The 21,644-nt window shown below is 37.5% G+C and overlaps 1 protein-coding gene across 1 annotated transcript in view; it reads left to right on the top strand.

Annotated features, from left to right (window-relative positions):
- Window positions 1-21,644, top strand: part of ITGA8 (integrin subunit alpha 8) — a 95,704-nt gene that overhangs the window by 52,993 nt on the left and 21,067 nt on the right. Inside the window, exons 21-26 of the mRNA XM_065731311.1 lie at window positions 1,011-1,103; window positions 5,720-5,799; window positions 8,837-8,917; window positions 12,459-12,564; window positions 14,158-14,316; window positions 19,336-19,461. Of these exons, the coding sequence (XP_065587383.1) occupies window positions 1,011-1,103; window positions 5,720-5,799; window positions 8,837-8,917; window positions 12,459-12,564; window positions 14,158-14,316; window positions 19,336-19,461 (645 nt within the window). The remainder of the gene's footprint in view (window positions 1-1,010; window positions 1,104-5,719; window positions 5,800-8,836; window positions 8,918-12,458; window positions 12,565-14,157; window positions 14,317-19,335; window positions 19,462-21,644) is intronic.

Raw genomic sequence — 21,644 nt, 5'->3', positions numbered from 1 at the left:
TATAAGCAGAGTGTGTGCTGAAGGTGAGATTCACATGGGCTCCTCTTAGGACATGCCACATCTTTTTTTTCAGGCTCAGGAAGCATTAAGATCAGCATGTCCACACTGGCTTTTACAGATTAGGAATGAATTAGTAGTCAGTGTCTAGAGATTTCCCAGATCTCTGTATACAGAGCATGACCCTGCATGTATTGCTTAACTTGTGAGAATCGCAAATGAGAGGAAAGGGAAAGTATTCTAGTGGTAACTCTGGCTGCATTCTGCTTTTACAAAGTAGTTTATTCTGCCCATGAATGTAGGTATTTTCTCTTATTTATCTTATTCTGTATCTCCTTCTACTATCCTATTCCACCTTCTGTACTGTCTGTTGTCTATAAAGGTGGAAAAACCAGCGATAAAGACTATCAAGGGTTGAAAGACAAGCAAACCCACATGAAACATTTTGCATTAAGAGCTTTTGAGGGAAATTACTTGCATAGGAATCCATCTCCTTTGTTGCTAAATTAGAAACACAAGTAATGTTTTGTGTTGTTAGAGAAGTATTTAATCTAAGTACTTTACCATAGATTTTAAAATAAAATTCTAGACTCAATGGGTAACAAAGTTCTCCCGGTGCCAGACATTCATTACAGAGACTTCTTGTGACAGATAATGAATGTATTACAATTAGTGCAAAACCTGCTCCTTTCAATTTTTTTTTTACAACCTACTCTTGTTTTCTCTGAATGATTGTGGTTGTAAGAATGATTCACAGCAACAAAGTGGTGTGTTAGAGCTAGAAACACAGTGGTCGCATCGTGGCCCTAAAGGTACTGGGAAACTTCCCTGTTTGTTTTTCCCTGGCATCAGTTTTCACCATTGTCTGACAATAACCCATTAAATGTTTTCATAGTGCACTGAGTAGGGATCTGAAATCAAAAGAAATGTCACAGTCAGAAAGGAATCACTTTCCCAACTGGATGCATTTCACTGTGATCTTTGACCTCCTTATTGGTGTCCTTTTGTTACAGGCACTGCGTGTGTTGAGCTGTGATTACAAGATGGAAAATGAAACTAGAATGGTGGTTTGTGATCTTGGGAACCCCATGGTGGCTGGCGCGAATGTAAGGGAAAACCAGATGCATGTCCTGATTTTTATCTAATTGAATTTTAAAGAAGAGCAAATGGAAAACTATTCAATTAGCAGTGTGTGTCTGAATAAGCAGTACCTAAGTGAATTATTTACTTGAACAGGAAACTGTTGGTGCAATAAGAAGCAGTACTGTGCTTCTGAAAAATTAACACTGCTATTCTAAAAGGTTAATGACGTTAGAGCTCATGTTATAATATTTGACCTATGGTTGCCATTTCACGTACTCTGAAGAAAATCAGTGTCCCTCAATTTAAATCACATGAGTTACACCATTATGAAGTGGAAGGAATCTCAATCTGTAATGTATGAAATGTTTATTTCTGCCTTTTGGTGTTCTTTCTCTACAGTAAGTGACAGCTTCTTTAGACTGATGCTAATCTTGAGTGTATGAGCATTCTCTTACCAGTTCACATCGTTTCATATTCATGAAGATGAGGTTTGAGACAAGTTTTCCTTCAAGTTACAAATGTTATTCTGAACATTTTTCTAAGACAACTATTCCTAAATAATATTGCACATTTACATGGTACCTTGGTAGCATTGTTTCTAGAGAACATGAGAATTATATAATGATAAAGATGGAGAGCAGAAAAGAACTAAACATATGTTGAGATTAAAAAAGTGCTATCCATTCCCCATGGTTGTCATCACCTCTTACTACTCCATGACAAACAGTTCAGAGCAGGATACAGACAAAAGTGGTCAAGAATCATGTGGATGATTGTTGAGGGAGTAATTAAGAACCTATGGGTTTTGAAGAGGAAAGGGAATAAAAACACGTTTGTAGGAGCAAATCTTTTTTGGTTTGTATTTTGTCTTAGACACAAGCAGTGGATAGGTCTGAGTGGGAAGGTGTTAAACTACAGCAATTCTGCTCCTCCCTGTGAATCCAAAGCCCTATTTATTACTACATCATCTCTGACCCAAACTGCTGGCAGTATGAAGATTTCCAGAATATTGTTTGGTGGCCACTGAAGCAGTACTACTCTCACCTGTCCCCTTATCAATTCTTACAGCATAACTAATTCTGTTTTACTTCAGGATCAACACTAGGACTGCCATAAATGCACTATTCCTAGACAAAATACTTCATTAAGAGAGACTTAGAAGTAGAAATAAAACTTAGAAATAAAACAACAGAATTCATAACTATTTCTTTTTTCAAATGTTTAAGAATTTTCTGTTTTATAGCAAAGGAGTCTCACCAAATTGAGGACAAAAAAAAAAAAAAGGCATATGAAGATAGAGCATTACAAAGCCAAATGGCAAAAGTGTTAGACTATCATTAGTGAAAGCTTAAAGCCTGACTTTGTCTTTGAAACCAGCTCTGGAAGCTTAGTAAAGGTGAAAGGACTTGAGATTTTTCAGCCAAACGTATTTATGATGGCAAACCTACTTCCAACAGCAAAATACTAACCCTTCATACAAATTGCATAAATCATGAAAGGCTGCTCTGATCCATCTCCAATTTTGCGAAACAATTCTACTTTGGCAGCAGATCAGTTATTCTCAAAATACTCAGTCAAAAGGGGACTCTGGAAGTTGTGAGGGAGTGGGAAGGGAGGGTTAGGTCAAAATCAAACATTCCTAAAACTCTTAACTATTGAGTCACTGTAATGATTTTTCAGCACCCTGGAATTCTTCAACACTTTAAGATCAAGTTATTATTATTATGTCAGAATTTTGTGATGAATCCTATAGAGTATTACTGCAATGGACTACAAAATGCTTCTTCAACATTGTCGTCAGAATTGCTATTCTCTGATTACTTGGAATTCCATGAACTTAATATCATTTAGTGCCCACAAAATGTAATTATCCTTTCAGTAATGGCTAAGAAAGAAGATATGAAGAAACAAGAAAGAAAATCACACTGTCATGTCGCTCAGAGTGCAAGCAAAATATCTGTGAGACCATCTCACAGACAGAGAGGAAAGATACTCAAACCGTTTAATCTATGTCAGTGAAATTAACTATACTGACAAGTTTACTTGAATGACCTTAGCAAGTGAATCATAGGCTTCATTTAAGTTTTTGGTAGAAGAATTTGGAACAGAATAGAAATGAATGAAAATAAAGTTAGAAGACCGGGATGCTTGGAAGATCTTGCTTGTTTCTTGACGTTTACCAACATTAATTCTTCAAGAGCACAGAGGCTTTTTTCCTTAATGTGCATTGTAATGCACGAGAAGAAAAGCTAGCTATCTGTCTCTCAGCATGTTCCTGGGTGTTGCCAAACGTAACAAGCTAAAGATTATCAACAGTAACAGAAATGCCATGTATTTCATGACGGTTTTAACATAGCAAATGTTCTTTTCATGAAACCAACTTCACATGGAATATTTAAATAAAATTAAACTATTCTTATAGAACAAATGTCCTACTAAAATTAGGAGCCCCTGTGACTGCTAGGTTACAAGCTCAAGCAAATTCAGCTCCTTCAGCCTCAGTGAGCTTTGAGCCAAGGCATGTGAGCATCTTATTCATTGCAGTGTCAAGGGCTACTTGACATTGACAGAGTCCTACTACTGCACAAAGGCAACATCTGCAGCTCATTAGACTCATACAGGAGGACTGTGTTTCAGTATTAAACAAGGGATTAAACCTGGTATGTTAGACATATCATAGATCATCAGAACTGCAGTTCATGCCTGCTCTGTTAGCTCAGGAAGATTGAATCTGGTTCATCAAATATTTTTTCTGCTGAAAACAAATTTATGCAGACTGATCAGTGAAGATGGTAAGAAAAAAGGCGGTCAATATTTGACACGTTTTATCTCAGAGATTAAAAAGAGCATAATGTATTCTTAAAGTTGAATGGAACATCAAATGGTTGTTGAAATAATCTCCAAAAAATTGTCATAAAAATAGCTTAATTCTCTATTCCAAGTCATCTGTTCATCTCTTGCTAAATTTACTGAGCACTCTATTTTCATCATGAAGACTTTGATCCCCAAAAGAGACTAGCTCTAACCATGATACTAAGATTATAAGAATTCAAAGATTTGAATTTGTTATTTTTTTAATGCCAACATTTCTTCCAGCATAGGACAATTGAATGAAGTAAGTCTCATTTTACAGGTGGATTAATATTCTGTGATCCACCACTGCAAGTGAGAAAAGAGGGAAAATTGTTGAAGATTTAATGCAAAGTAATGTTCAGGGGGAGGGGGGGAAAACAAAGAAATTTCTTAAAAATGTGAAATGACACCCATAGAGGAAAATCCCTCTTCTTCGGTGATGTTGAATTTAGGTCCAAAACAGAAGTCTGTACCTTGTTCTGCGTCCTCTTGCTTACAGTGCTGTCCCATGTACGCCAAGAAAGTCAGTATGTTGTACAGACAGTTCTTTTTTAACTCTGTAATCTAGTCAGACATCAGCAGAGGTAAAGGACTGGTGTCCTCACTCCTGATATCTTTTTATAAATTTCTCATAAAAACTATTTCTCCCTTGGTTATATGTAACCATCATTTTTTAAAAAAGGAAAGCATATCTGGCAGGAAATTTCACTGTTAGGCAATACAGGAGGCAAGAAGGGAGGGGAAGTAGTACAAGATTATAGACTGTGTACTTTGCTGTCAGCCTCAATGGAAAATTCACATTTCAAAAATGAACAGATTCAAAACACATGCAGTTGAAATGAGGCAATTAAAAAGATTAATTTAAACATTGCAGTACTATTTTATTAATTTAATGTGGAGGACAGATGGTATCTTCCCCTCCTACTCTGCCACTTGCATACCAGGGCTGTAACCGTGTCTGACAAGAGAACTGCAGAGACCCCACCATATGCTGTTTTATATTCTTTCTAAAGCTAGCCCCACAATTCTATTTGCCCTTGAATTAGGTTGTTCTGCTTTACTCCCTGACTGTTTTGCAAAGTAAATGGAAATTACCAGCAGGAGGAAGAAGTGGGTCTGTAGATTTGAGGTCTACGTAAACACAAGGGAGCACAGATGGAAGACCTTACACCCTTCAGTTTGGGGAGTTGTGTGTTTTACGCTCTGCCTTCTGTGACCACAAGCTGCAATTTGTGGTAAGCTCAACTGCAAGGATAACTTTGAAGTGTTATTCATCTTAATGGAACTACAGCTGCTAGAAGCTGCGGTGTAAAAACCCAAACCAAATCACGACTCTGCTACCTCAACCTCTAAAAGAAAAAGGTGATCCATCAGTGCTGCAACACCTAAAGCATGCAGCTGCTGTCACAGTTACAGAGACAACAGAGGGAAGACCTGGAAGCAGGATGAAGGAATGCATGGATGGAGGCAGGGCAGAGAGGGGCCAGACAGCTGTTAGTTCTTTCTTCTGCCTTGTCAGCGTACAGCAAAGACTCTGTGTGGAGAAGGGCCCACTGCTGTGCTCTCAGTAGCCTGCTGCTGTCTTCCACTTGATCTTTCGTCTGTACAAGATTTCCATCCAGTGATGTACACAGGGAGGATGGTATTTTTCCCAAAAATAACAGAATTACATTATCTTACAGTAATTGAAAAAAAATAACAGTACCATATATAAGTGTGTGAAAGTAAACATTAAACAGTATTTTCTAAAAGTGAAAACTAACCCTTGATTTTGTTTCTTTCCCAGTTCTCTACAGGTATCCGGTTTTCTGTGCAGCATTTTGAAAATTCAGATTTCAGCATCAATTTTGAGCTGCAAATAAAAAGGTTAGAAGTTTTGTCAAGAGTACGGTTATGTACGTTCTGAATTACTGTTGATATCTGAAGTTCAACATATAAGAAGTTTAACTCTTCGGCATCACTGGATATTTCATGGGCTTTCCTTTGATAGCCTTCTTCAGGAGGATTTCTAGCACTGGAGTCTTGCTGGCTTTTAACTTGTTACTTACAGTAGTGTTAAAGCTATTCTGAGGATTTTATTTTGTTAAATTTTAGGTTAGCTGATTTTGGTCAGTGGTCCAAGGGTCTTTGATTCGCAGAATTTGCACTTGGTTTTCCACTTGATGATTAATGAATAATGATCACTTTTTTAACGAAGAACTGTGTTTAAGAACACATCCTGTGGAAAAAAAAGTATTCTACTGCTTCACAACAATAAACAAAAGTGGAGAGTGGTTCAAATCTGATCAGCATTTTTTGCTTTTCTTTTAAGATGAATTGGAAAGTATTTCCAGTTCTTAAAATGTTTTCAGTTGTTTTATATCTATAATTTTATTTATATTTTTATCTATATTTTTATATCTATATTTACTCTTTTTTAATGAAATTATCTGAATTTTCTGCCTCAGTGTATGTGAAAATGTTTCTTGAAAGTCAAAATGCTTCATATTTTATAGACTATCTAGTTGAAATATTTGTCCTGAAGAGAGAAAACTATTTTAGTTCAATTCATGTGAATCTGTCATTTTCCATTTAGTTTCCTCCACGTTCTTGAGGATCAAATATTACTGCTTGAAAACTTTGTTTTTTGCTGAGCACCATTTGTCTGATGGGGACCAAAAAACACAGTTCAGGCTGGTTAGAATCACAGCAAACATGAAACTTGGGAGTTTTTCAGTAGGCCGTGGGGCTTCTGCTATGCCTGTCCTCATCAAATATACACCGGAGCTCCTGGTGGGGCCCTCGGTGCCCCACACTCCAAGACTTAATTGCTAATGTCTGGCCTTTAATGAGGGCCTTGATCATGCTTCCTTAGTTAAATAACTGAGACATTTAAAATGTTTCAGTCGTTTTCAGAATGTAACCCTTGAGGGAAAGGACGTGTGTAAACTTAGGAAGCACACAGCAATGCCAGAGAAGACAAAGGGGTCCCTGGACAGGTCTTAGCCCTCTCTGGGGAAGGCTGCTGAGCTGAGGCCTTGGTAACCCAGGAACTGGCACCTCCAGGGAGAGAGAGAAAATACATACTGTCTGTCTTGTGGTTTCCGTCTCCAAAGCGCTGTTCATCATCAAGTCATTAATGCAAGTAATGCAGTCAAGGTGTGAAATGTGTATAAGAGCCTCTCTCATCACTTCCCTGTTAATGGAACCTGGTAGGCTCAGAGCTTTGGGATAGATAGGTCTTTCCAGCTGGTGAAATATGAGGGCAGATCGCTTTGGTAGAAAAAGTGATGAGCAAAAAGTCTGAACTTCAAGAGACAGCAGCATCTCATACATCCTCCATGATATTTACTGACTGAAATGTAGGAGGAAGAAACCTGTTTGACAACTGAGAAGGCAGAACAGCTTCCACAAATTGATATCAAAATACTGAGCAGCATTCAGGTTTCTTGTACAGGGAATGTTCCCTACAGTGAAAACGCACTCCTTTTATATTATTTCCCAAATAGTACTACTGTTCGTGCACTTCTTTCTCCTCAGTGAACAGGAAAAACAAATATGAAAAACAAAAATTAAATGACCTAATATGAATTCCTTTTCTGCTGTAGATTTTGGTAGGCATTATACACCTCCTTGCGAGAAAGATGTCCTGACACTTTTATTTAAACTGTTTTGTTCTCTACAAAATACTGTAGTGCACAAACAGAATTTGAATACCAAATATGTATGATCAAAATCTGTATTTTAATTCCATGGAAAGTAGTATTGTAATAGAAACTGGAGAAAAATTATACTAGCAAGGTAATGGTACCATTATTTTATAATTTAAAAGCAAATTATAAACTTCGCAGCTCAAAAGTTGACTATAGAAGGATTACATCAAAAGTTCAACTGATGTTTGAGGGGAATCTGCATTAGTTTACAAACAAATTAGAGCTGCCCCTAATTTTAGTAATCTGTAACCAGAAAGCCTGGATGAAAGCACTATTGCCCTTTCCTTCTCAGGAGTCAGTCACTGGGAATGCTGGCCTCCTCTGAGTGTTTCCATTTGACTGATGCTACCCAGATGTGATAACAGTAAACTGTGACAGCAACAGACACTTAGTCTCCATGAAGCAAGGAAGTGCTTCCATGCATACTTGAGTAAAACCTCTTTTCTTAGTGTCATTAATCCCATAATTAAATATACTCTAAATCTCTGTGTATTTTTTTTATTGTCTTCATGAATTTGAACCTTCAAACTGTTCTTTAAATGAGTAACCAATACTGACATGAATGTGTGAAGTGAAACTACTTTTGCTACCAAGGATGGCAGTAAGGAAATACAATGAAAGGAATGAGAGCATCATGTTTTAAATGTAGTGATCTGTAGGAATTATACCATAAGCATTCTGGACCAGGGAGGGGAGGGAATTAAAAAAGGAAAGAAATCATTTATTTTGTTGGTGTTGTTTTCTTTTCTTTAAAGACTCTATCATGCAGTAATCACAAGTTTGGAGAGTTGTAGAAGCAAATTTAATTATAACAAAGCCTGTCTTGTTCGTTATCATTGTTTTCCTCCAATGCATGAATAAACCTTTTATTCTGTTAAGATATTCATACAGATAACAAAGTTGAACAAGGAAACTTAATTGATATTCTGAATCAAATAAATTTGTATCATTTTGTTTATGCATGGGATTCTTTAAAGGAAGTTTGAGTTCATTATATTATGAAATGTGCAGTGAGCTTAAATGATATCAATCTAAAATACAAATCTCCAAAAAGTGAGGAATGACAATAACAAACTCCATGTTGTATAATGCCCAGTGGCACCACTTCCTAACTGTGGGCCTTGTGGGTGTTCAGTGCTGTGTCTATAGCAGTCTAGAGTTCTGTTAAAAATATACATGTATTTTTTAACCTTTGTGCAAATCTTTTCCAGTTCTAACAAGATTAATTCCACCAGCAATTTAGTTAACCTTCATATCAACATCACCGCTGCGGCTCAGGTGCAGGTCAGAGGGTAAGTATTCCAAAATGTCACTTCAGAGTGACTTTTTGTCAAGAACAGAAATGACAGTGATTACATTTTTTAGACTTAGTGGTGATGATAGAGAAATGAGTTGGGTAGGATGATGAATGTCATATTAATAAGTGAAGAATACAAAATGAGTGGCAATGCGTACAACTAGAGGCTGAGAAAGTAAGGACCACAGGAATTAGTGACCCGCTGATATGAGAGATGTTGGGAAAGAACAACTACTGGCTGTTGCCATGGGTGGGCAACCAGGTTAAGGAGCAGAGTTTAAGTGCAGTAATGAGAAGGTTATGGATGCCTAATGAGTCTTTTATGTAAGGGCTGCTTTCTGCACTGAAGATTCTGATTTTTTCGATGATATTACTCTTCACATTCATAGAAATATATTAAAAGCATTTTGTATACTTTGAAAACTTTTTGTAGACTTTTTGTATCCATCACATTCTTTCTATACCATGGGGTGTTCTTTGTAATGAGAAGCTCTGTAATAAATAGATAGGTAGACACCGAAAATGGAAAAAACAACCTCAGCTGTTAAAAGGAGCGTGCCTCTGAGTGGAAAAAGAGGCTTGAGTTGCTGGCTGCAGAGCTAAGGATCAGGTTGTTAAATACAGAGGAATTATTTAATTGAGTGACTTCCAGTTGCTTTCCTCATAAGTCTCTTGGTTTTCATTTTAGTGGTTATATGCGTGTACAAGGGAAAATTCCCAAATGCTTTGTTGTCAGATTTTGCTTGTTACTCAGAGATGGTGAAGCATACAGCTCCACAGGAGCTATTTGCTCATTATTTCCTAGATAAAAGAAAGTCTGTGTCCACATTTGGACTGGAAAATGTCTTACTCTGGTTCCCCTACTGCTCTGCACAGGATTGGATGAAGTGAGACTGGAATCATTATACACTGTACTGAGGAAAACTAAGTGCAGTTACCAAACTGCATCAGCATATATGCATATGTACTTACACAGTAGATGCGTGGAAATACTATCTCTATGAGAAAGGAAGAAATCTCTAATATCCTCCTCAAGAGAAATTTGAGATAACTCCTTAGACAGTTCATTCAATGAGTAGATTTGAGTAGATGCTCAGAAAACTAAGATTTGATTATGCTGTGAACCTTTTTTGTTCCTATAAAAATCTAAGCACTTTATAACTGTAATCATGATTTCCCAATGCTGAAAGAGCAGTAGAGGAATGAGGAAGGGATGCAGGAAGGAAGGAATCTGGACTGCAAGGACTTGCAACAGGCAGATATTTTATTGTATATCACACGTGGCCATTTTTTGTAGAACTTATTTTTTTATCTTATTTTTAAGTGGTCGCATTTGGCTGATCATTGTCACCTAAAATCCTCATCTAGAAAATCATTCAAGTGTTAGAAATGTTCTGATAGTCAAAAGAGCAGATTTCTATTTAATTTGACCTGATTTTACTATACTTGAATGTAAGTAGTAGAATTGCTTAAAATAACTACGTAAAATCTATTAAAACAAAAGTACATATTCTTATATACTTTATCATAATTTTAGTAGCATGTCTACACTTGCACTTTGTAATTCTGTAGATGAGAAGAACACTATGCTGGGAATGTAATAGAAAGCATTGACTTTTAAAACCTTATGCCTACTTCTTTTCATCTGTGTTCACATTGTGTTTTGCAAAGTTTTGTGGTAGCTGAAGGGTCTCTATGTCATGGCTTTTTTAAGTACACAGAAAAGGTCCCACTCTCCAAAGACAATTTATGCTTAAAGTGCTCATTGGAAGCAAGGTTGTTTATGAAAGATTAGGCTAAGTACCTCATCTGTAATGACATACTATGAATATAGAATATAGGAATCATAGAATCACCAAGGTTGGAAAAAACCTCCAAGATCATCTAGTCCAACTGTCCACCAGTATTTCCCTAGAATATGTTTCATTTCCTTCATTATTTGGTTTTGCTTGTAAATTTGACTTCTGATGTTTTTGTTGGTAGGAACTAACTAGTATTTTGAAATATGGGGAAGTATTTAGATCTAGCAAGGATACACCAAGATGGCTTACATTTCGTGAAACTGTACTTTGGCTGGATGGCATTAAGCTGTCCTTTTCTCTGATCCCACACTGTTTGAGAAACTATATTTCTGTGTAAAATATTTGTTTATTTTGTTGTATATGACTTAAGAGCTGAAACTGGCAACACTTATCCCTCCTAAACTATTATATAAATGCCAGCAAAAGAATCCATTCTTCTGTTCTCTTCTTTAACGAGTAAACTGCATCTGCAGTTATGCTTCTGTTTAGACACAAGCAAAAGGGAATTAACATCAGTAAATAGAAGTCCATCATTTTACTCCAATGTTATATTGTGACAAAAAAGAAAAAAGGTAGCAATTTTAATTCAGAAGTTTTTTGTCAACCAACTCCCAGCTTTAGGAGGACAGACACTGAGATTTTATGCCTTTCCTCTAAGCTAAAGAATCTGGAAACCAGCAGAACTAAGTGAGAATGTAACTCTTGGGGGAAAAAAAAAAAAGAAAAGAAAAAATGGGTAATGCCTACTGCTTTAGCACCAAGAGTGCTTTCATTACCAGCAGATGGCAGATGCCTGGGCCAGAGCTCACCTGCTCTGCTGAAAGAAACTCCTGGGATCTGATTTCCCAAGATCTCAACAACAGAACGAGGTTACAGGTGGCATCTATATGAATAAAGCCCCTCTAGGGAACTTCCATTTGTTGTGGGAAATAATGCTTCTGATTCAGATGGAAATAGTAATGGAAAACTGCTTAGTCCTTTATTGAGACCAGGCACAGAAGGGAAAAGTAAAGAAGCAGACCTAAAGAATGATGTCAAATTCTAAGCCACTGTTGGTTTTTTTTTTCATTTATGTTCAAATGTGAATATTTTAGCAATGTCTCAGGCAGTGCCCTATCTGTCACTTTCTTTGCAAAACAAAAAGGAAAGCCTGGAGTAAGGTAGGCCTAAATTGCTGTAGCCCTAAATTGAGTTTCTTGATAAACTAATTTCCACTGTAACTTTATGGGAATCATTTGCCATACCTATACTTCACTTTTCCACCTATAAAATGAGATAAATTACTACCTTGTCAGTTTCTTTAAAGGAATAGCATCAGGCAGTTTGTGGGAAAGGAAAGTGCATTGCATTGAGTACATACAGTCTTTAAGTATGAGAATATGTTACTTAAAAATCGTTACCTTAGCTCTGTGGATAGAGTATTTATATGCCTCATCGGTGAGGATGATGTGGATGCCAGGAAGACTACCTTCCTCTTTGCCAACAGAGAAATACACTCAATTAACTGGAAGGGATTACCTCTCCAAGGAAGCATGGAACTAAATGGTCACCATCACTAGTTGTAAGGATGGGGCAGTGCTTTATGAAGCATCATATTGTTTCCATAGCAGTAGGTGAACCTCTCATAATGGTAATGATTGTGCTCTTAAGGTTTCAGGTTTCTATAGTGAGCTTAGGATGTTTTTTTAAAGTAATGCAACTAACCACTGTTTTCACTCATTTTATGTATTACAGAGTCTCTCACCCACCACAGATTGTTCTGCCACTTCACAACTGGGAACCCAAAGATGAGCCTACAAAAGAAGAAGAAATCGGTCCATTAGTTGAACACATCTATGAGGTAATAATGATACATGATTCCATAGGACCTGACACTGCTCCCAATGAAATCCGGAGGAATTTGAATTATTGTCTTTATCAACATCTAAATAAAGCTGTACATGTAAATATTCCTAATTCAGAACATGACCCAAATTTAATCTGGGAATTCATAACCCTTTTCACATTAGCGAAGGAGATGCTAGTTGATGCTAGAAATCTGTGTTTGACATTTAAGAGATCTATAAACATCAAGGATGTTTGGCAAGAATTAAAGATAGGGATTAAAAGCTCACTGCCAATGCCAATGTCAAATGTTTTCACTGACTTGTCTGTTTTTATGAGTAGAGGAGTTCTGGTTAGAAACAAGTGTCCTGAGTGCACTGTATGGAATACAAAGCATCTTTGGAATCTGATGGATGACCTTTATTCAAGGCCATAAGACAGAATGCCTCACATATGGTTATAATTCACAAATCAGTGCTCGAAGAGCTTACCAACAGTGGAAGATTAACATTTGCATGATATAATGAACTGTAGTGAATCAGACTGTAAAATACAAACTCTTACTTGTGATTTCCTCATCTTAAAATATTTCTGTAAACTGAAAATATCTAACAAGTCTTCCTGTCGCACCCACCGGTTTGTGGTGCAAAATATGTGATTTCAGTTTTAATAATGATGATTGGTGATTCAGAAGGTCTCTTTCGTGATTGATATCAGCAAGACATTATGAGTACCAAACACCAGCACAAAAGCCCATATTGAAGAAGGTGTAAGATTGAAAGTGGGTTTTGTTTGGTTCAAAACAAAGTACAGCTGTAACAAAAATTCTATACATTAAAAAAGAAAAATAAAAGAAGGGGAGGGGAGGGGGATTATTTCAAGTCTACAGAAAATTTGAGTAAAGCTTTGTGGTATTTTGCTTCTGTAGCTCTTAAATCCAGTGCTAGCACATACCCAAACCTCATGTGGTTATCAGACATCTTCAAATCGTAAACAAGAAAATTTTTAAAAACCTATGTTATAGTTTCTGTGCTTCTTTTTCCCCCAGAAAATAATGCTGTCTTGTGATGTTACTTCAGGAAGACTTGTTCGTTTTTCTCGGGAACTTTGAACTGAGAAATGCTGAAAATAGAGTTCTTAACCACTACCTTAGGCTCCACTATACCTTCTAATCCTTCACCCTGAAATGTGATTCTTTTGTGTCATGATATTTAGCCTATCGTTTTCAGTATTTTTTGTTCTGGTTTGTTGTTTGTATCTGTACAGTGTATTTTGCTAATGTATTTTGGTTTGGATCTTGTTGGTTTGGGGTTTTTTTAGGTCATTTCAGATCTCTCATACAGAGGAAAAAATGGGAAAAAGTTTTTTACAACATAATCTTAGACAAAAAAAATGTTCTCCCAGATTTGCTTTCAAACTAACATGAGAATGTTCTTTCTTGCTGCCTATCACAGATTTTCTATCAATAAAATAATATTAGTAATCTGTACCTCTTTCCCAAAGTACTTTATGATTATAGACATAAAAAATTTGGAAATATCGAAGTGATAATTGATGTATTTTTAGTTACTGTTTTCTGCCTTTGAAATCAATAATGTTTGTTTCCCAGCTTCACAATATAGGACCAAGTGCCATCAACAATACAGTTCTCCATGTGGGTTGGCCTGTGTCCAGTCGAGAAGAGTTTCTTCTTTACATTCTGCATATTCAGACACATGGACCGTTGCACTGTCAAACAAGCTCTCCTATTAATATAATGCAAATAAATGTAAGTCACCACTGTTATTTCCATCCCAGTCTACATTTTCTTGCTTTTTCTCTGCCTACAACTTCACAATGGGTGGAGGTTTTTGTAAATTTTTCTCAATGGCCATGAGCTCATTTTCATGAGTAAAAAGCAAACCAGATATAGTCCAGAATGTGTCTAGTGTGGCAGCTGTTTTATGTGATATGTGCTGTGTAATATACTCATGTCAGCAACTGAATGTCCTATAAAACAAGCTAGCAAATGCAGTTCTGCATCAGGTATACTCCAGAAATGAATGTCTTCATGTACTGCTACCAGATGAAAGGATTCGTACTGACTATAATTATTTTTATGCCTTAATCAACATTAACTCATAAAATTTACAACCTTGTCAGCAACATGACAGGCTTTTTGTTTTTTCCTGCTTGGAATTGGTTCTGTAATTTTTTTAATCAAAACAACAAAAAGGAAAAAAAAATCCCCTGCTAGCTTTTTCTTGGTCCTCCTACACGTTGCTTGCTGTCTAAATTGTTTCTCCTTCCATGCAGGCAGTTCTTCATTTGCAGCAGAACTGCAGATCTTGGAGTTAGGAGGTGACAAGACCAAGGGACAGCCTGGTCACAGCCTCCTCAGCACAGTGCTGATTGGCAATGGGTTTCAAAGCCTGTTTTAAGGTCTTTGTTTGTGATGGCAGATCCTGCAAAAAGAACTGGGTTTGGCTCAAAGTCGGAAGATTTAGCAGAGCACAGCTCTCCTTATTATCCCATCAAAAACAAGGTATCCAGTTTATTAAGCATAACTGATTCCAGACACTTCTGGAATAAGCACCACTTCTCAAGTGTAACCAGTAGTCTGTTAAACATCTTGTGGGGAGAGCTGCATTCCAAATGCTAAAACTGTGCTTCGTCTTCTGCTTACCAGGAGAGGCTGAGCTCACTACAGTGGAGAGAAGTGAAGACAGCTTTCTAGCCAACAGGCTTGCTTGCCACTTCGGGAGCTACATGATAAGTCTCTAGCTTATACAGGCAGAAATACGTTGTATAATCACAAGAATATATATAGGAAAATTGATATATAACAAACACATTACGGCTACTTTTTTACATTTCCCTCAAGGAAGGCAGAGAAGAGTTAGGATTCTCCCTTTTCTTTTAGTTTCACGAGAGGATGAAAAAGGAAATGAGAGGAAACTCAAGATGTTTCCATTTTGCATGCAAAACACAAGTTTGGAGATAGTATTTTTTTTTTTCTATGATCTTTTGCACTTCATTTCCACTTATTTTTTAGAAGCAATGAGGGACAGGAAGCTAAGCTGTCCAATTTGTATTTGCAACCCTAGGAGCTCAGAGCTGCTGCTCAGATCAGGTTGCAAATAATGGAAAGGAGTTCAGCATCCTTCCCCTTGGCTACTGGATGCTGCTTTGAGTTTCACTTTAGAAGCTGAAATGGGAATGTTATTCTCAGGAAGGCAGAGCCCATGGGTGGAATAGTGCCAAAATTCTGAATAACATTTTCAGGGCAGTGTATTTTTTGATGATTTTTTTAGGTTTCGTGAGTTTGCTTTTCCTCTGTTATTTGACAATGGCTACATCTGTCACCTAAACAAGAACAAATCCTTGTGAGGCTAGTGTGAAATTTCTTGTTGAAATCACGGTCCATTTGTCTTAGCAGAAGATAGCTTCAGTCATTACTGCAGGAATTAAACATCCTCTCCTTGTTTTTGCTTCCAGAGCACTGAACAGCATGAATACACAACTGGTTTCAAATACTTCATGCTTACTGCTTCAAATGGGAAGGGGATACGGGGGTTTTGTATAAACATCGGGCTGTCTGGCTCCAATTTCCAAATAAGGCTAAGGATGTGACATGCCTGGCTCCTCTTGGATTTCAGGACCTTGCTCTCTTAGGGTGTTTGGGTGCTTCCCCTTAAAAATTACTTAGATTGTTCACTTTCAATTGAAGTGGTATATATTGCTTCCCACTGCTGAATTTTATTGTCTTGTGGAAAGCTTTCCATCATTGTTTCATTCTCAAAGATAAACGGATTGTAAACCTATATACACATGGGAAGACGCCTGTTTGGGGGCTTTTCTGTAGCTTCTTTTTCTCTCAGGGTGGTGATGGCAAAGTTATTAATCTTGCAAATGGTGTAAAGAGGAGGAAGAGGTCTGATCCAATGTATGGGACCGATTCACTGCACAAAAGAGCTCAGTATGCTAGGGTGCTTCAGTCTGTGCACAGATACCATCTACAAGATGGGAAGTGGCGGGGACAGCGTGGTGGGGGACTGACTGCCCTCAGCCTGCTCCTGCACAGGAATGCCATGTGTTCACAGCGCAGGAACTGGAGCATCAAGTGAATCCTGCAGTCAGATTCAAAGCAAGCAGAAGGAAGTGCCGGTTCGTGCAACAAGCATTGGATGTCTGGAACTTGTTGCCAGAGGAAGCATTTGGGGTTAAAAGTTTACATGAGTTTAGAGAGATCTGGACAAATTTGCAAAAGAGAAGTTCAGTAGATTAATAAGTGAACAGAAAATTCATCTGCATGGGGAAGTCCCTGAGCTGGAAGCTGAAAGTTATTAGAAGAGGGTATCACAAATGCATGCCTTGTTCCTGTTCTTCCTTCCACATCTGTTTGAAGGCAGGGCTGTTGAGAAGGGGCTCAGCAAGCTGGACCTTTGGCCTGATCCAGTATTTATGAGGGGTTTTTTTTGCTTTGCTAATAGCAAGAAGTAGTTTTAGGCAGCCTCCTGTAAATACCGGAGGCATTGTTTTCTGACTGCAATAAACTGTACAGAACATACAGAGTAAGGCCACCACATGGGTAAGGTGCACCCACTGGAAGGCACGACATCGTCCCGAGGCTGTGTCCCCTGTGTTGCAGAGCTCTCAGCAGTGTGTGCCACTTCTGGTCTGGGGACACAAAAAGTCCTCTTCCTGAACATTTCTGCTGGCATTGCACATTGCAGCAGAGGTTAGAAAAGGAGGAAGGCTAAACTGGGTTCTGAGTAAGAAATTGAGGAACAGGAGATACCTGGAAGTCTGCTCAAGGTGACAAAGCTCGCAGTGCAGTTTTCCCAGTGGGGAAACCAAGAAAGGCCGTTGTTGTTAAAGAGAAGGAGAATCAATTTCAAGTAAGGCATGGTGTGCAAAATATATGCTGTATAGAATGGCTGTGGAGACAGAGTTGTCCAATTCTGTGCTATTGGCTCAAGACAGTTAAAATAATACCTTTAGCCTGCTATCTTTTACCTGATATCTTTAAGCTGAATATTTAGGCCACTAGAGGAATTCTGCTTTTAAATTGCTGCAGGTGACATTCATGTCTTTCTTAGTCCCTCTGGGCTGTTTTCAAGCCTTGGCTGTAAGTAGAGATGCTGACACTCTATGATCTATTAAAAAATAAGTAAATGTAAAAATGATGAAGTATTCACATTGATCTACATATGTATAAGTTGTCTTCATATATTGAGAGTTTCTTCAAAGTCATGTCATAATATATTGTGGGTTTTTTCTTCATCGTTATAGAAGTCTATATGACCTGATGAAAGAATCCTGGCAAGAGAATTCCCACATGTTATCACGCGGAGAGGCAGAGATTTACTAGCTACTCTACTGTTCCCTTATTGCAAAAGACAATGCTAACCTAATTAAGCAAAAGAAAAAAAGATTCTCATTTTTGGATATATGGTTTTTGTCAATTAATAAATTGCAATATCTCTTACTTTGCAGGATGCTTCTCACTGAAGATCTCAGACAGTGTCAAAATTGTTCCCCCTCTGACTTAGAATTTTATTCAAATATTCCAAACCCAGTGCAGCACCGTGTTTGTCTCTGGAAAGTTTTGTGGGATTGTAGCTGTAGATTCACTTCTGTGCTACAACATGGCTAATGTGTTCTTCAGTTTCCTACAGGAAAGCTGAGAAGGGACTTTTTCTAGGTCATGTAGTGACAGGATAAGGGGAAATGGCTATGAACTGAAAGAGGGTAGATTTAGACTAGATATCAGGAAAAAATTCTTCGTTGTGAAGGTGGTGAGTTACAGGAACGGGTTGCTCAGAGAAGTTGTGAATGTCCCCTCCCTGGAATCATTCAAGGCCAGGCTGGATAGGGCTGTGAATAACCTGGTCTAGTGGGAGGTGTCCCTGCCTATAGCAGGGGCTTGGAACTGGATGATCTTCAATGTCCCATCCAACACAAACCATTCTATGATTCTGAAGATGTATCTGATATGATATGTTTCTATATGATATGATGATATCTGATATGTTTCTAATCTGAGGTCCCCACTGAATACTGTTGCTATGTTTAGGTGAGTTCCTTTGAGAACTTATTACAAACTTTTACCTACATTTTATCGTTATTTGACTCAATCAGATTCTCATAAACTAGAACTTACCTTTCCCTTCATAGAGACTGAATGTTCAGTCATTCTGAGACTTATTGAAAGAAGCATTAAATGCTCTGTGTATGGATTAAAGATAAACTGGCAGCAATAGAATCAGCTTTCAGTCAGAGGTCAGAAATCCATGATGATAAAGCAGAATAGGATGCATTTTAACATGAGATTAATAATGAATAAATGGTTGCATTATACAAAGTTGTTATTTAAAAAGTCAACAATGATGAAAAGCTGTGCTGCTACAATTCAGATTTACTTTCTTTCCTGTTACTTTCTGGTAATGCTGGTAAAATTATTACCTTTCAAAGGAAGATTCTGATCTGAACTAATGACCAGATTTTGAATTTATCTAATGAAAGAGAATAGAACCCAGCCCCAAGAGTCTAACAAAAATAAGTATGGAGTGAAGAAATGCTATCTACTGTAATTCCTATAGCCAAGCAATATGTTGCTGTGCTACTGCTAATCATACTCTGAGTGAAGATAGTATATTTTCACATTGGTATTGTAAAACTGAAAAAACAATGTTCATTCAAAATTGAAAGAGCCCTTTGAGAAGGGCACCCATCTGTTAGAATCATTGTACACATATATCATTAATGTTCACTTTTTTTTTTAATTGTTTTTTTCTCTTTGTAGTTTGCTATTCCACAGGACACTCCTGAACTTGCCGCTTTTCTATACAATTCCACAATTTCTCATTACATCAGGAGAAGGGAGGTGACCGTGGCAGAACCTTACAGGAGGAACTCTGCAAAGATACTGGTGAGCTAACTGAAATCTGTACACTGGGACTATCTATGTGGTGCAATCTCGGTGGCTGCACTTTATTTACAGGCTCATAAAAAGTACCTCATGCTTAAAATGAAAATTTTCATGTGAACTAACACCTCTGACATGCAAATACTTTGGCCCCGCCAGTAAGTACTTGCATACATGTGGGAAGATAAGACTCCTTCCCTTTCCAGCACCACAAGCAAGGCAGGTGGGACAGGTCACCACACTTTTTACATTCCAACCAGCAGCTGAGGTGTTTAAAATTATGAGCAAGAGCAAAACTCTATCTCCCAGCTAGACCGGGAAAACAGTTCTGTTTTGTCAGTCTGGTACATGAGTGTGTACGTACCTGGCTGCTTTTTCATATGGGTTTTCTGTTTTTTCACTCCTACATTCTATGTCCAGTCTCAAGGGTACTGCAGCACTGCAGGCAACAGCTCCCTTGGTCCTGAGGCTGTGCTCAGAGCTGGTGACCTGGAGGTCAATCGTGGGATTCATGCAGTCAGTGCTTTCCTTTTACTTTTATGAACCTCAGGCAGAGTGTGTTTCATGCCATGCAGTCTCTTTATAAGCTGTTTACTGCCAGCTTTGGATTCCTTGTCTTCACCAGAATTTGGTAGGAAGGGAAGAACCTCACAGATGTAGGTGTTTTGGAGTAATAGAATAATTACACTGCTTCTGAATATTAACTGGGCAATTTTTATAACAGGAAAAAGAATATGAACATAATGAACATAATGAACACCATAATGTAATTAAGAACAAAAATCAGTGATGACCCCATTTTAAATAGTCATCACTGCTGATGCCCATGTAATTCTTTAATCTACTTAATGTCCTGGGAAGCATCTGACTCCACTGAGGTTGAAGGAAAAATGCCTGGGCTTTCAGACATACCAGTCCATACCACAGAACACTTAATCCATTCTTCAGTAATACCTTAATTATCAGTTATCTTCCTCAGTGATTAAGCTTATATGCTGCCAACATAGAAATTTCTGCAGCAACTATGAATGGTTACCAACTTTGTAAGTATGCACTGTGTCTGCACCTTATTACTCATTTTAAAATACGAGGCAGGGATTTTTCAGCTGCTTGATGCAGGCTGAGAGTACACAATAATTTAAACTGATACATGTGATGAGCAGTCCTCCAGTACAATGTGCTTTTGATAAAGCACATTGTACTGAATGGGTTGGGTACAGTGACTGCCAATGAATAAATAGCAGGGTTTTTCAGGATAGGCAGAAAAAAGTAAGCAAACGTCATTTATTCTGTTAGAAACTGATCCCAATTTTGTCTGCCTTCAGCACTGACCACTAAACATCCAAAAATATATATGTTTTTTTTAATTTTGTCTCATGGAGGGTATTTATGGTAAGTGAATGTTGTTGCTGAAAATGACTGATTGGCCAAAGGCAATTTTTTGTTCAAAATTTTATGTTTCTTCATTAAATTAATTTCACAGAAATGAAAAATGTTCTGAGAACTTCTTATGCTGTTTATACAGTTTGTAAAACATTATGTTACTCTTCCTTTAGTTCTACTGTTACAGTGTTCTGAAAAACCGCTGTGGACTGAATGCATTACTTCATAGAAATATGTGTTCTAGCCCTAGAATGTCAGCCAAAAGTAGATTTTTTGCATACTAATAATTTATTTTGTTAATATATTGTTTTGGCTGTTATGATTAATGAATACAGCTCCCCTCCTTCCTGCAAGATAAATAAATCTGGATGGAGGATGTTTAAAAATGAAAAGCTAAATAAGCAGATACTCTGAAATCCTCATTAAAAAAAAAAAAAAGTTAACAGTTGCAAGTTCCAGTTTCATTTTCAGTCAGATTTATAGAACAGTGTGTAAGTATTTAGCTTCTACTTAACTTGTAATAAGGTAGAATTTGTGGGGAAAGCTGTCCATGGAGATACAGGATTCCTTAAAGATGTTTTCAAATCTATTACGTCTGCCATCATCTCAGTTTCTGAAATATGGGCTCTGGTAATGCAGCCATTCTTCCTCCCCCAGAGGAACACACTTATGAGAAATAACCTTTGCCATCAAGATCACAAGATATCCTGTCAGGATTGTTGATAAGCATCCATAAGAAAAGAAATCCCCACTTTGTTGTAAAAATATGAATCAGATAAAACAATAGCCTTCCTCTGGTGTTA

The sequence above is a fragment of the Cyrtonyx montezumae genome, unplaced genomic scaffold (genome assembly GCF_038088225.1).
Source record: "Cyrtonyx montezumae isolate F1298 unplaced genomic scaffold, pur_monq_1.0 scaffold_14, whole genome shotgun sequence".
NCBI lineage: Eukaryota > Metazoa > Chordata > Aves > Galliformes > Odontophoridae > Cyrtonyx > Cyrtonyx montezumae.
The sequence above is the reverse complement of the archived record's forward strand: the minus strand, read 5'-3'. Positions and strand labels throughout refer to the sequence as shown.